The sequence below is a fragment of the Psammomys obesus genome, unplaced genomic scaffold (genome assembly GCF_907164565.1).
Source record: "Psammomys obesus unplaced genomic scaffold, mPsaObe1.curated_primary_1811, whole genome shotgun sequence".
Taxonomy (NCBI): Eukaryota; Metazoa; Chordata; class Mammalia; order Rodentia; family Muridae; genus Psammomys; species Psammomys obesus.
The window spans coordinates 36,835,904-36,852,024 of record NW_026587216.1 but is presented as its reverse complement, the minus strand read 5'-3'; the positions used below and the strand labels follow the sequence as shown (position 1 = coordinate 36,852,024).

General features: G+C 41.3%; 1 protein-coding gene across 1 annotated transcript in view; it reads left to right on the top strand.

Moving 5' to 3' along the window:
- Window positions 1-16,121, top strand: part of Nsmaf (neutral sphingomyelinase activation associated factor) — a 62,004-nt gene that overhangs the window by 26,133 nt on the left and 19,750 nt on the right. The window contains exons 10-22 of the mRNA XM_055603421.1: window positions 2,817-2,946; window positions 5,094-5,165; window positions 6,572-6,680; window positions 7,923-8,099; window positions 9,710-9,789; window positions 10,214-10,304; window positions 10,395-10,458; window positions 11,720-11,771; window positions 11,864-11,984; window positions 12,384-12,515; window positions 13,059-13,101; window positions 13,594-13,757; window positions 15,122-15,230. Of these exons, the coding sequence (XP_055459396.1) occupies window positions 2,817-2,946; window positions 5,094-5,165; window positions 6,572-6,680; window positions 7,923-8,099; window positions 9,710-9,789; window positions 10,214-10,304; window positions 10,395-10,458; window positions 11,720-11,771; window positions 11,864-11,984; window positions 12,384-12,515; window positions 13,059-13,101; window positions 13,594-13,757; window positions 15,122-15,230 (1,344 nt within the window). The remainder of the gene's footprint in view (window positions 1-2,816; window positions 2,947-5,093; window positions 5,166-6,571; window positions 6,681-7,922; window positions 8,100-9,709; window positions 9,790-10,213; window positions 10,305-10,394; window positions 10,459-11,719; window positions 11,772-11,863; window positions 11,985-12,383; window positions 12,516-13,058; window positions 13,102-13,593; window positions 13,758-15,121; window positions 15,231-16,121) is intronic.

Here is a 16,121-nt window from a genome sequence, read left to right as displayed (position 1 = left end):
CAGAATTTTACCAATTTTTTTTCTGTACTTATGGACATCATTTTTTTCATTTATTCTGTTAATATAAATTGAATTGATTTTTTTAGTGTTAAATGAATTTTGTATTCATGTAAAAATATTATTTAAGGTCACGGTGTGTGACCCTCTGTGTTGCTTTGTTGATATTTTGTCAGATGTTTTTTTTCATCTATCTACTTGTGTATATTGCTCTGTCATTCTCTGATAGTTGTTTTGGTACAAGGCTTTGCTTGTACCGAATAACACTCATAGAATGGGTTTGGATGTGTTCTGTGATCCTGTGTTTACAAGAAGAATGGGGCTTGGTGGTATTTTTTGCTTACTTTTTTTGTATAATTTATAGATAAAACTATGTAAATATGATATATTCTTAGGGATTGTACTTAATGTAGTTTATTTGTTTGCCTACTGTTATTTTGAGATAGAGTCTTGCTGTGTGGGTCAAACTGGCCTCACAATCGTTTTGCTTCTGTCTCCTCTGCATTGTGAGATAAATGCAGACCACAACACCAGGCTTATCTAACCTTTTTATGTTTTGTTTTATTTATTTTTTTCTTATGTGTATGGTTGTTTCGCCTGCATGTGTGTCTGTATACCATGTGTATTTCTGATACCCATGGAGAACCCTGGAAAGGGTTTTGGTTTTCTTAAAACTGGAGTTACAGATGGTTGTGAGCTGCTACATGGGTGCTGGGAATTAAACCCAAGTTGTCTGCAAGAGCAGCAAGTGTTTTTAACAGCTTTTCCATCCTCTAAGCCCTGATATTATTCATTTTTTTTTAAAATTAGATGCAGGACTATTTAATTTGCAAGCTGCTTCTTGTATCTATTTTAATAAACTGTGTGTTTCAAAAATGTGTCCATTTTATCTGACTTATCATACGTGTGTTTCTTGGTGTTCTTTAACATTTGTAAAAAAAAAAAAAAAACAACAACAACAACAAAAACATGTAGTTGAGGGTAGGCCGCAAGTATGTGCACGCAATGACACGTCTCGAGGTCAGAGGACAGCTGTCACAAGTCAGTTCTCTCCTCCCACTAGGAGTCTCAGAAATGAGCCATCTCATGTATCATGTCTTCTTAAAGCTACCAGACTGTACTTCTGCATATTTGTGCCTTCCTTGCATTGATACTTTTTTGTTTTCTCATTTTCCTTTTATCAGTGTTGTAAAGGGATTACCAATTTTATTAACCTCAAGTAATGACCGTTGTCTTAGATTTTTTTTTCTACCTTCCATTTTATTTAAGACTGATATCCACTTTTATATCTTTTTGCAGTTCATAGAGAGCAAAGGAGGCTTCCTTTAGGTGCTAAGAGCAAGGCTGCAGTGGCAGGCATCAGACTTTCTTCTGTTACAGTAGCACTTCAGCTTAGGTCTCCCTCTAAAGTACTGCTCCAGCACAGGTTTCTTTGTCACCCATTTTGTAATTAACTTTGCCAGTTTTTCTTTTGCCTATAGGTGACTAGAAGTATGTTGCTTAGTTTTCCCATAGCCAAGGATTTTGTAATTGTCTTTCTGTTGATTATTAATTAACATTATTTGAACAGAAAATATGTTCTATGTTTCAGTCTTCCAGTGTTTGTTTGAATTTGTCTCATAGCCCAAAATATGGTCGATCTTGGTGACTATTTCCTGTTTCCTGGTAGGAAACATATATAGCTCTTGCCCCTAACAGTGCTTACCTTTCAGTTGGATGAGAGTTGTTGCCAGGGCGTATACCATACTGACTGCTTTGTTGACACATTTGTTATTTGCTGGAGAGAAGAGTAAAACTGACAGTGATGATTGTGGAATTACTGAAGCTGTCCAAGCCTACAGACTTTATTAGCCCTGTGAAACCACCATCCTCCTGCCACTGACCTGCTGACCTGTTCTTTTCCTTGTTGCAGTCAAGGTCATTTAAATGTCTGTGCACGCTCAGGTTTCTGATCGGTTTTAGGAGCTCATGAGGAATGTTCCACTTACCGGTTGATTTTGATCATCAGGCAAGGATATCAGCGGTCTCTTCTATTTTCCACATTTTCACTTAGAGGAAGGTTTGTCCCAGTGTCATGTCCTGGGACTAAGTGATTTCCTTCTTTTCTTGTCTTTGCCGGCAGGACTGAACCAGGGCTTGTGCATGACAAGCCCACGCTCTGCCCCCAAGATTTACTTGGTGGCATTCCCTATCCCTTGAGATTTACTTTTAATCCAGTTATTTAACTCAGTAATTACCCTAAAACGTTAGTACTTTAGTTGTTTCCATGCTACTTTTTAAAGTTACAAATCAGAAACGGAGCTCTTGTTTTGTTTTGTTTTAGTTAAGCATTTAAGGAGTAGAAAGGGGACCTTTGAGTGATTTTATATGTAGAAATCAAATTGACCTTTAAGTGATTGTGATTACTTGTTCAGAATCTGATAAAGTAAATGTGCTAAGGATAGGGTCCTGCTCGGCAGCCCAGGCTACTCTGGAATCCAGTGCTGGCAAAAGAGGTGCACAGCACTGCTCCCAGCTCTAGAAGTAGACCTTGACAAAATAAATGTAGAAGTTACATGATATAGGAATAGCTCGGGACTGTTCATTTGGGAGAGATTTGTTTCTGTGATATGTGACCTCTTCTGTTAATAAAAAGCCAGGATTCCATTATGCCATCTAAAAGAATGTCAGCTCTATTGAAGCAGCCAGTTTCTATTAACACCTTTCTCGTACTAATTGTAGTATTTGGACAGATAGCAGGCAAATTTACAATGTGATTAAGCCTAGACAGTAGTTACATTTCTGACTTTTCTTACTTTTGCTGTAATACATCTTTACAGGTTCCAAAACGTGTCTGAAAAGCTGCATATGGAGTGCAAAGCAGAGATGGTAACGCCCCTGGTAACGAATCCTGGGCACGTGTGCATTACAGACACCAACCTGTATTTTCAGCCTCTCAACGGCTACCCGGTATGTATATCACGGGGCCACGCATGGTTCTTGTTTCTGCCTTTCAGCTGGATTTTCCAGAAACCCGACTTTACAGTTGTGGTGCCCTCACCTCTTGGGGAAGGTCAAAGTCACTTGGCAGTCCTGTGTAGGGGTGTGACTTGCTAATGCCCTGCATAGTCGGGTGAACACTCAGCCGTTCTGAAGGACCTTGCTCCTATAGTGTGTAAAGAAACCACCCCTCCTGATGACGGTGAAGTCAGGGGATGTGTATCCTGCTAGGAAACACGGGGAGGGCAGCAAGAAAGTGTTATAATGAATGAGAAGTTTGATCCCCTGTGTGCACTTGCCTGTGTCTGAGTGTGGGGTGGCTCTGCTTGTTTCTCCTTCATCACAGACAGTGGCTCTATGTCTTTCTTGAGTGGTGGTATAAGGTTCTCTCAGCCAGTGTGGAGTCATGTAGAGATGCCAGTCTGGAGCGATAGGACCCTTCTGCAATCTAGGGAGCCACCTTCTCTTTGAAAAGAACTCTAGTCTTAAAACTGTGCCAGGAAGTTAACTAACTCAGGCCTCTACACTAACACTTGTAAGGACGTGCTGCTTGCGCAGAGATGGTCCTTTTGGAGTAGGCCATGAAAGGAGCACAAGTCGTACCCCCTTGGCCACACAGCTGGGACATTTGGCACCTTAACCCACAGGGAGTGTGTTCTGTGGAAGAAGAATATGTGGTGGAAATTCTGCAGGCCGGTCATTGTCTCTAAACTGAAGTCGGACATGGTGTCGTTACAATTCTGTCCACTAGGTGGTGGCACATGGCTGGCTGGCATGGTGTTCTCTGATACTGGCTACTACTATTTTTGGTCAAAAACTTGTAGAAAAATGTATGGCACCACGGCCTCAGGTGCCATAGTGAGAGTGCAGTCGTCCCCAGAGTCCCAGCCAGGCTTCATAGGTGGTCTTGGGATCTTCAGGGCAATTCTCACTTGCACAGCGTGGCTTTCACCTGGGAGCAGGGCTGTTGATGCTTTGCCTCTTAGCTGAGCACATACTAGCTTCTAATTTTGATTCTCTCTTACTACTGTTTTCAAGTTCCAAAGAATCAGAACAGTTTTTCCTTTAAAAAATATTTTAAAGTGTTGCCTAATATTGTCATTTATAAGCTTTAATCTCTGTAATACTAAGAAAATAAAACAATTCTTTTTTTGCAATTTTACCTCACCCCCATTTATTTTAATTGACACATAATTATTGTACATATGAATGGGGTACAGTGTGATTATCAGCCTATGCATATAATGTATAATGATCAAGTCAAGGTAATTAGTATTAAAAAAAAAACTAGAACAAAACTCAGGCCTAAGAGATGGTTTAGTAGGTAAGAGCACGCACTGCTCAGTCATCAGGGCTAGAGCTAGAATCTAGCACATACAGAGCACCTGGTGTCCCCACACACCAGTAACCACAGCTCTGAGCCAGGTGGAGAGTGCAGAGAGAGACCCTGCCCCAAGTGTAGCCCCACACATAGGTGCATGCATGCATACATGCTGAGATTCACACATAGATAGATAGATAGATAGATAGATAGATAGATAGATAGATAGATAGATAGAAGACAGACAAGCTGTTTTAAAGAGCAAATTTCTTGGGGCTGCAATGATGGCTCAGAGGTTAAGAGTATTGGCTGCTCATCCAAAGGTTCTGAGTTCAATTCCCAGCAACCACATGGTAGCTCACAACCATCTATAATGAGATTGGATGCCCTCTTCTGGTGTGCAGGTATATGTGCAGCAGAACACTGCATACATAATAAATAAATGAATAAATAAATAAATAAATAAATAAATAAATAAATATTAAAAACTAAAAGCTCCTTGAATCATTATTTCTACTCGTTCTTGAGTGCTCCACACCACATAGTAATTGGTGCAGCAACCTGAAAGATGAAGGTACCATTATCACCGGAGGCCACCTTGGAGGGTTAGGAGAAAGAAGGGTTGGGAAATGTGTCAGAGCAAAATGGGAAGGCAGGTCTGATCAGGTGCTCACCCACAATGCACTGGGAAGACAAGGATTTATGGTGTTTTCCCTCTCTGTTGTAAGACACAGAAGAACAACCTCTAAATGTGTTAGAATGACGATGCTTGACACTGTCTTTGCACTTTTTAAAGAAACCTGTGGTCCAGATAACACTCCAAGATGTCCGGCGCATTTACAAGAGGAGGCACGGCCTCATGCCTTTGGTGAGTTCAGGTGCATTGTGGTTGCCTGTGGGTGATTGACAGACCTGAAATGCCGAAGCCGATTGACTTGCAGGGCCCTGTGCAGGCCTGAAAGCCCAAGTGTGCTGTAAATGAGCATGTGATAGCTAGAGATTGGTAGAAGAAAAAAATAACTCTTTTCTGGAAATAAGAGTCCTGCTGCAGAAAATATTTTTTGTTCAAAGAGCAAAATGCTAGAGGGTTCTTGAGGTTCTCACTCCTGAACCTTCCTCCAGAGCTTCTGGCTAAGACTGAAACAGCGCTTGCAGAGCTGTCCAGTGCTGCTCCTGCCTCGCACCCACTGCAGCCAGGTCTCAGAGTAGGACCGGGAAGATCCCTGAGATTCTTAGTATGGTGGGGAAGTGCCGTCATACAGCCACAGTGCTTAATCTAGCATCTGAGCTCAGCGAGGAAGAGAGGAGATAACCATTAAAGCATTCTGCCAGTTCTTCCTGCCACTCCGCTTGCTACGCACACACCACGCTTACATTCATCTCACATATGCACCTCAGAGATTAATCGCTTTTGAGTGGATGATTCCAGGGTGTTTTGAGTTGGCGTCAATATAAATTCATTTTCTTTTGCAGCTTAGAACTGGCTCATTTTTGTACTTTTAATTTCTGAAATTCAAGTACTTTGTACCTATTTTATGTCCATTCTGATGATGGTAGAGAAATCAAGGAAAAGAGGTACTATTAAAACTCTCGTGCTCTTAGTGTAGAGGAACACTCAACAAAGCGAAGAGATTAGCCTTGGTTAGCCTTGCTCATTTCCATCCCAGCCATTGAACATTGCACAGAAAGCAGCTTCTCTTGAGACTTGGCCTTACTGCATAGCCCAGGTGGCCCAGAACTCATGATTTCTTGCTTCAGCCTCCTGAGTGCTGAGAAAACAGCCATTCAAATCGTAATTTTCTTTGAAATAACCATAATTGAACGGGTTATTTGATTATTAATTTGTTTTGTTTCATGGTTATTTAATTTGTATAAGAAAGCTAAATATTTAAGTCCAAGAAAGAAATGTAGGTTCATTGGTCATCTGATTTTAAATTGCATGCTGTGTGTAGTGGCACATGCCTGTAATCCTAGTACTCAGGGCGGCAGAGGGAGGCCGAGTGCTGTGAGTTTGAGGCTAGCCTGGTCTACAGAGTGAGTCGAGGACAGCCAAGGTAAAGAGAATTACATTCTTAGCCTAAGGTTCCTCTTGTTCTCAAGAATTTTACAAGACAACACATATGAATATAGGGACATATATCCTTGAATCAAATTATAAATGTAAACAAGGTCCAAAGCTCACGCATATAAATGCTGAATTGACTTAAGATTGTGTACTTCTGTGGTTTCAGGATGAACATGGTGCTATTTGTTTTACTCTTTCTGCATCTCTAGGGTTTGGAGGTGTTTTGCACAGAGGACGACCTGTGTTCTGACATATACCTAAAGTTCTACGAGCCGCAAGACAGAGATGACCTGTATTTTTATATTGCCACGTACCTAGGTTTGCTGCTCTCACTTTGTGGCTGTTTATGTGAAACTAGTTTAGCTCCTAAGAAGCTGGGGCAGTGAATAAAAGAAGAAAACATTGCTTCACTGTAGTTAGATTGTTCTGTTCTCCGATACACTATCCTAAAAACTAGGGAAATGTAAATCCATTTTGGTAACAGTTTGTTTGTGTGTTCTTAAAGCTCTTGTTGAATATGGTTAAGTGCTCCGTTATTTCAATGACCTCCAACTTGAGTGGGTTACAGAGAGTCTACCCAAGTGTTTTTATGTCGTCATGTCATGATTCAATTTATGAAAACCAAAACTGAGCTTTTTTTAAGGTGGGAGGATAAGTTTGTGTGTAGATGAATGCCACTCTGTCTCTCTGCTCTCCAGCTGCCACTCCCTTTCATCTGAGCTCATTTCTAAGTTTGCTCAAGCTTTTCCAGAGAGTTCCCAAGAGCTAAATAAAGAAATGTTTTGTTTTTGAAAGCCTTTCCTGGTAGCTAATTAGAAACTCTGTAAAAAGTAAATAAGAATATGTAAATAGTGAAATAGCATATGAATTAAATTACTTAATACATGCAATAAAGAGTTTTTGATTCAGAAAAGAATTCTCTAAGCAAAATGGCAAGTCTGCTCACTCAAAGGACAGCTGGGTCATCCCATCATTTCTAGATCCAAGCTCTCTCACTGAGAGGCCATTTTTCCAAGGAGACCAGCCTTCCTGGTTGTTCTGGCTTGACAATTAGTCCTGCTGCAAAATCCCCTTTTTCGTTGGCAGTTTTGTTTTTCTCGAGATCACAGATAACATGTAGCTATTGATAAATTGGCACCTCTTCAGAATCTTTAAAAAAAAAAAAAGTTAATTTAGCACAATATGGTTTTGTTCTGGTTCCATAAAAGAATGAGGGGGAGTGTGCACAAGTGGCCATGGTTTTTAAAAAGTATCAAAGCTCAGCACACTTGGCAGGACTCTGTGTTACTCATTCTGTCATTGTCATCTGCTGTCACACAGTACTTGAATATTCACTCCATACTCTTACATCTGTTCAAGTTATATACTGTCCAGGAGTGGCTCGGTAGTAGCTCAGTATACACAATAACGTCTTTACCTGGATCTTTATGTAAACAAATGAGCATTTCCAAAGTGTGTGGAGGAGTCCACGCTGAAGAAGCTAGCTGCGCCACATTAGGTAAAAGCCAGCCAGTCACCTGGAAGTGCAGCGGCCACTGAGGCTTCTCTCCTCTCCCTCAGAGCACCACGCTGCGGAACACACCGCGGAGAGCTACATGCTGCAGTGGCAGCGAGGGCACCTCTCCAACTACCAGTACCTGCTCCACCTCAACAACCTGGCCGACCGCAGCTGCAACGACCTCTCCCAGTACCCCGTGTTCCCATGGATAATCAGTGACTACTCCAGCCCAGAGCTAGGTGAACGCTGTCATGTGTGGGTTCCAGGGGATCTGCTTCCAGGGGGGAGACTGTGTTTTCTTTTATACTGTATTTCCTTATAGGAACAAATGAAAACTCATTTCAGTTTTCTCACCAATTTCCATTTCAAGATATTAGCCAAATGTTGTATAGTGTTGTATGTGCATTTACCATTTCTTGAAGGTCATATACAGAAAGTACATGCATAATTTTAATTCGGGCTTCCTGTTATTATGTGCATATGCCAAATTTTGAAATATTTTAAATTCCTCAGTGAAAATTTCAATGTAGTTTATTATTTTAAATTCTCATTCATATTTTGAATTCCAAAAATAATCAACCATCCACTATAGAACATTTAATCACAGGAGGGAATGGAAGTCACCCATAGTCTATTATGAGAGATAATTGTACTCCTCAGTCTTTTGTGTTACTGTGACAAAACACCTGGAAAACCTAATTATAGGAAGAAGGATTGATGTTAGCCCATGGTTCCAAAGGGTTCAGGGCATCATAGAAAGGAGGCATTAAGCAGAGCCAGGAAGGCGGCAGCCAGGAGGCGTGGACACCAGCAAGCATGGCAGCGGGAAAACATGGCCTAGTGATCTTCCTCCTCCAGAAGCCCTGCCTCCAACTTCTCACCGATTCCTAACAAGGACATCATATCATGAATCCATGAAAGGATCAGCCCGTTCAATCTGTGTGCAACCTCTTGATCTGATTGTCTCAGGAAATGCCAGTAAAGACACGCGCAGAAGCGAGTCTTACTAATTTAGACGTTTCTCAGGCCACTCCAGTTGGCACTCGAGACTATCACAAGGAACACTTTCATTCTGATGGCGCCATCATTTCTTTCTTGTTCCCTTAAATACTGTTTCTAAAATTTGATAATACTGTAATTTTATATTTTAAAATTTTTAAATTATATATTATAAAAAATAGTTCTTTTGACAGTTCAGTGAACTGAAAGGTTCTGTTGAACCTTTGTCATTGAAAATAATATCGTATTGTCTAGGAATATAAGTATATTTCTTTGATAATTTTCAAACCCTTGATTTTCCAAATGTTGCTGACATCATAAGATAATATTCACTGTGATTCAGACAAAGGACATAAACCTTAGTAGAAGAGTATGGGTTTAAAATTTGTTTTTGTAGTTTGACTTGGGCTTCGTTGTTTTTTTTTTTTTTTTATCAGTAATTTAAAATGACATTTGTTTATTGACTTGCATGTGTTTGGGAGTTGGGGTGGGTGCACATGTGGCATGGTGGGCCCATGTGGAGGTCAGAGGTCCCAGGGGTTGCACTCAGCTTGTCAGGCTCCATTCCAGGTGGTTTACCCACAGATCCAGCTGGCCCGTTGCAGAAAATAATTTTTAACAGTCCATATTCAGGCTATCAACCACTACAGATGTTACTTTTAAGTAGATAAAGTTTTGGTTTTTGGTTTGGTTTGGGTTGGGTTGGTTTTTTTTTTTTTTTTTTTTTTTTTTTTTTTTTGCAGCTATATAAGTTCACAAGTAGTAAACACTCAGTTTTTAGAACTGCTTTGTAGAAACAAATGTGAACCTGGCTCATAATGGTATAAGGTCACTGTGTCTATGTTTCCAGATTTGTCAAATCCTGGAACCTTCCGGGATCTGAGTAAGCCAGTGGGGGCTCTGAACCCGGAGCGGCTGGAGAGACTACTGGTATGTCTTCTAAGCAGCATTCCAAGGCATGGCCTGTGCCTGCTCAGTAAATGAGGCTCAGCCCCTAGCCTAGGTGTGCTGGGTCAGGCTGTCCTCAACCTATTCTTGCCATTACTCACTGTTTCTGTGTGCTTGTCTTTCATTGGGGTGGGGGTGGGGGAATGCTTGAACTATTTTCATGCAGATATTGCTTGATAAATTCCAGCATGAGTTCTGTTTTGTTGGATGTCAGCACTTATCAACACCCATAAAAGGAGAATATGCAGCAGGAGCCTGCTCGTCACAGATGAGCCTTCTCACTGGCCCTCTGCTGTTCCTAAGAGGAATGAGGGAGCATAGCATGTCAGGCTCTCTGCTAAAGGTTGACTCTTTGAGCTGTTACTGTCTCAGAATCAACACATAGCTATTTGTTCTTATGCTGCAGACTCGATACCAGGAAATGCCTGAGCCAAAGTTCATGTATGGGAGTCACTACTCCTCCCCAGGCTATGTGCTATTTTACCTCGTGAGGATCGGTAAGGCTCAGCATTAATGCAGTATATTGTTTCACTCAGATTCTCAGGTTGTTCTGCAGTCTGATTTAACCCTGATTTTTCCCCCTCTAGCACCAGAGTATATGCTGTGTCTTCAAAATGGAAGATTTGATAACGCAGATAGGATGTTCAACAGGTTTGATATGACACCTCACCATGCTTAACGCTTTCTGATTATATATGTACGGTATGCTTGTTTTGAGATACTAGATATAAACAAAAATGTAAAGAAATGTAAAACCTAACCAGGTCTAGAGGCATGTACCTTTAAGCCCAACACTCAATAGACAAAAGCAGGCAGATCTTTGTGAGTTGTAGGCTAGCCTGGTCTTCATTGAGAGTCTAGGACAGCCAGAGATATACAGTGAGAATCTGTGTCAAGAACAAAAGTTATTTCTTTTAAGTTTTTCATATGTGTGTATATGGGGAAACACTTTTAGTTTTCAGTTATTTTTACTTTATTTTATTTTTTATGTGATGTGCCTGCCATGCTCACAGGAGCCAGAAGATTTTCTGGATCTGTACGACAGACAGTTGTGATCCACCATGTGGGTGCTGGGAATGCAACCCAGCTCTTCCAGAGGAGTGGCTACTGAGCCATCTTTTCAGCCCTAGGGACAGATTTTTGTTTGTTTTGTTTTGTTTCAAGACAGGGTTTTCCTGTGTAACCCTGGCTGTTTTGGAACTCACTCCATAGACCAGTCTGGCCTCCAATTCTGAGATCCATGTGCTTTTGTCACCGAGTGCTTGGACTAAAGGCATGCACCACCATGCCTGGTTTAGGAACAGATTTTCAAATGCAGATTTTTTTTCTTGACCTGTGTAGGCTGAGCGGGTTTTTTCCTCCATACTATGAAGAATACTTTGAAACAATGATTTTTTTAAATTACTGTGTTGTGTTTTAGAATATGTCCTAATGAATTTACTTGAACTGTTAGTCTCTATTGGGCAATTAGATTTGTCTCCCCAAATTTCATTCTTCTTAATAATTCTGCTATGGTGAAATTACAGTTGGCTTACGCGTTTATATGGTTAATACTTCCATACCAGAATACAAGAAGGAAGGCAAGTCCCCTTGTGTCCCACCACTCATTTGTGGTCTAGGCAGCTGCACTAGATACCCAGGATGTGCCCCTTCAATGGGCAGTATGCATGTGCTGGTGTGGAATGGTGTGGGCTTGCTTTAATCTCCTGTAGGTCTAGTGAAGTTCCACCAACCCCCTGGGCCACACTCGCCTTTTGGTCAAGGGGCCTCACGTGGATGTTAAAAGCTGTGTCAGTGAGAAAGCTAGAGCACCAGAGCCTAGAGCATTCGGAGTTAGTGGAAAGCAAAGCCTGCTGCTGCTGTCTCCACAGCTCAGATCAGCTGTGAGCACAACACTCTTTTTCATATCTAGTATTGCAGAAACCTGGAAAAACTGCTTGGATGGCGCAACAGACTTTAAAGAGGTAAGTAGTTCAGGGATCTGGTGATCCTCGGGGCTCTGGTTTCTAAATGTTTTAAAAACATCTCTTGCACACCTCCTGTCCCCAACTTGCAGTTGATTCCAGAATTCTATGACGAAGACGTCAGCTTTTTAGTCAATAGTCTGAAGCTGGATCTGGGAAAGAGACAAGGAGGGCAGATGGTTGATGATGTGGAGCTTCCAGCATGGGCCTCAAGTGAGTGGCTTCTGAGGAGTTATAGCATATTGCATGCATTCCCAGTACTGCACTTGTGATGCCAATCATTGTAGTGCGTTGCTTGTGACTGTTAAAATGCTTACCTCGTTGAACTAGACTTCCTTTATCCTGGCCAAAAATGTGCTGTCTACATTGGAAAGACATAAGTATATGTTTGACAGACCTAAATGTTGTAAAGCTGGTTGTTACTTTTTCCAGAAAAAAAAAAAAAAAAAACTATGTAAGGTGAATAAGATTCAAATAGAAATATGTATGTCTTTCAAATAGAAGCATGTCTCTCTTATCTCCTAGCAGTTCTATGCACAAATGAATAGGTACCAAAATGAAAGAAAATGCAATAGTGACAGCCTAAAATTCTGATGAAGTCTACTCTCATAGGTCCCCAAGACTTTCTCCAGAAGAACAAGGATGCCTTGGAAAGCAGTTATGTGTCCGAGCACCTCCATGAGTGGATTGATCTCATATTTGGCTGTAAACAGAAAGGGAGCGAGGCCGTGGGAGCCCATAACGGTATGCCATACTGGCTGGGATTTCACTTAGTGTGTTGTGAGGACGCAGCCAGAGAAACAAGCTGGAGACCTTGTGCTCAGGAGGCCGAAGAAGGGGGAACATGTCTAGACTCAGCACACCAAACAGAAAACTATGAGAGAGCAGTGGCTTCTATGCCTGTGAAGGCCAAAGTTTGCTTTTAATTAGACAGGAAGAAGATAGCAGCAGTCCACCTCGTGAGCCTCAGTGTTTGTCTGCTTCTGTTTCTTTGTCCATAGCAAGATACTTGAGCAGAAATCCAGAAATGACCTGAGGTGCAGTCACACTAGTACTGTAACTGCTGCTTCCTTAACACAAGATAACAGCCCATCACATCTGCCAGTTACTTCTCTTTTCACCAAAAGATAATAACACAAGTTAATATCTATCAGTTTGAATATTAATCTGTTTCACATGAAAGTGAATCTCTTTTCACACAGTTTTATGCTGAATTGCTTACATTCTGCACAGAGTATTTATAATAAATATACATTTTTTTCAATAGTATTTATATCTCTCCTTCAGTATTCCATCCCCTGACCTATGAAGGCGGCGTAGACTTGAACAGGTATGTACATGTCTATATGATGTTCCTGCTTCACTATAAAATACTTTTATCTGAATTATTAATACACTTACTGAGAAGTTAAGGAATGAAATGATTTATATCTTGCTTTCAAGTTGCTAAAACACAGAAAATAGGGGGCAGAGAGATAGCTGAGCTGTTAAGAGTACTTGCTGGTCTTTGAAAGGAATTGAGTGTGATTCCTAGTGCCCTTGTTGGGCAGCTCAGAGCTGCCTGGAACTCAAGTTCTGAGGATCTGTCTAGCTCTGAGGATCTGGTGCTGTCTTCTGGTCTCCTCAGGCATCCATACTCGAGGATACACATATGCAAATAAATAAAAATAAGATAAATCAATGATTTAAGAAAGAAAATATTATGTACGTGGTCGCTTTTTACTTGAGGGTTAGTCTCCCAGTTGGTCTGCTGCATTTGACGCTCATGCTTCAGGGACTTGAAGCTGATGACCTACTGTATCTTTTGTGTTTCATCCCAAAGCATCGAGGATCCAGATGAGAAAGTAGCAATGCTGACCCAAATTTTGGAATTTGGACAGACACCAAAACAGTTATTTGTGACACCACATCCTCGAAGGATCACCCCCAAGTTTAAAAGTTTGTCACAAGCCTCCAGCTATAATGCTTCCATGACAGACTCTCCAGGTAAGTCTTGTAAAGAGTAACTGTAAAGGCCTCTTGTTTGTCTTTTGTAATTAGTATGTTTCCGAGGGTTCCGAAGCAGAGATGAAACAGGTACTACTGAGTGGCCTAAAGATGTTTGCCTTTGTAGGAGGCTTTGGGCTGCTTCATTGGCAAAGCTCTGCCTTCCTAGAATGTGCAGGGCCCTAGACTCAGTCCCAAGCACAACAAAACAAACAAACATATTTGTTCTACTCCTGCTTTTGTTGTGGGCTGTTGAAATGAAATCACTTATTTCTGATCATCTACTATGACTGTGATTACCTTGGCTCCCCCTTGTCTGTGGTTTTGAAGCTGCCTCTCAGTGCTTAGCAGTACTGTCAGGTGTTTGCTCCCAGCCACGGATGCTTTAGCAGTCACCTACGCCACACTTCTCTAGAAAAGACTTCTCCCCTGGCCTTGACTCTGCCAAACCCACTTACAGGTCTTAAATTCAGCTCAAAGTGAGCTGAATTTAACTTGGTTCCTTTTTAGTTAACAATTTTCTTATTAACATGTGGCAAATGTGTGTAGGGTATCTCTCCCAACCAGGCTATGATGGCTACTAAAATAAATTTTCAGGAAGGAAAGATCATACACCTCTATCCACATTTCTTATGTTATAGAGCTTCCCAGGAGGAGCCTTGTGGCAGCAGACAGCATCTCATCAACAAAGCATTTCCTTTTCTTTCCAATTTTGTCTTATGACACCCAGGCATGCTGAGCTTTCAGGCATGCTGCAAAAGTAGCTAAACTCTCCTCCAGTCTCTTACTGTGAGTGCTTGTTATGGGCTGGTTAAAATACTACTTGAAGACATACTTGAAGTCAGGTTACTGGCTTCGTCCCTTAGTCACCACCCATAACCACCATCATGTGGTCACCTTAAACAGGGTAATTACTTCAGCTTTTCTTCATGCAGAAGTGAGAGCACTATGTATGCCCAGAAACCCGTGAGGAACAAGAAACCTTTTTCATTTCTTGTTTTCTTTCTTCTTCTCTAAACCAAAGTAAAGCTTCAGCGTTCTTAGGCAACTGTCAGATTTTACAAAGGAGAGGGCTGAGAAGGAAATGGCCACTCAGCCTTTTATTTCCTGTGATTTTTTTTTTCTAAGCACCCAGTCAAGTCAGGAGTTTGCAAACACTAGGAAGCCTGGAGCTTTCAGTAAAACATTCTATGTGTATTTTTCCCCCTTTGCTAATGTTGGGCTGTTCACTAAGAACCTTTGAAAGCATATTTTGGTGGGTGGCTTGTTTTCTTGGTTCCTTGATAGTAATAGAATATACTGTGAATCTGATACAGCTGCCTTTCTGTACTTTACTGAATTCACTGAGCACCCGTTTCATGTAGTTTCTCCAGGGGAGGAGTCATTTGAAGACCTGACTGAGGAAAGCAAAAGTCTGGCCTGGAATAATATCACCAAGTTGCAGCTACATGAGCAGTACAAAATACACAAAGAGTAAGAGCACCTTGTACTACTTCTAACCAGCACTTCTCAGCCAGTGGGTCACAACTCTCTTGGGGTCGCATATCAGATACTTACATTATGATTCATAACCATAGCAAAATTACAGTTAGGAAATAGCAACAAAATGATGCGATGGCTGGGGTCACCACAACATGAGGAACTGTATTAAAGGTTCCCAGCATTAGGGAGGTTGAGAGCCACTAGTCTTTTTAAGTGCTAGAGTCTGGGCATTTACAAAGGAGTGGTGTGTATAAGCCAAGTCACGTGGGAAAGTGTCCATTCAATGTTACCTTCATTGGTTTCTAGCCTCCTAAGTGTCTACAGTGATTTGTGATGTGAAATCAGTGTAGCAAAGGAAAATTTGCCAGGAAGTGGTTAATGTGTGCTGCCATGCTCTCTCATTCTGTAATTTCTGTTTTATGTTGTTCTAGAATGAGATTGGGCTGCAGGAAGCCTGTAGTTTTTGTGCCTCTAAACTGTATAAACCACTCCTCAAATCTTAAAAAGTGGGAAATTTTGGAACAACCATGTGTTGTTAAGATTTGAATTTACTGATAGTGTAGGAAAAAGTACATCTTTTTAAAAAAATAATAGTAACAGGGCTACCAAGGTAGCTCACTGGATAAAGCACTTGCCCCATGAGCATTAGGGCTAGAATTTAGATTCCCTAAAACCCATATAGAAGCTGAGCGGTTACTATGGCCATCTGTAATCCCAGAACCCATGTGAAAGCTGGGCCCATACAGTGACCATCCGTAATCCCAGAATCCATGTGAACAGTGGGCCAGTACAGTTGGCCATCTGTAATCTGAGAATAGTGAATAGTAGGCAGGTATAGTGGCCATTCATAATCCCAGGAACCCATGTGAACAGTGGGCAGGT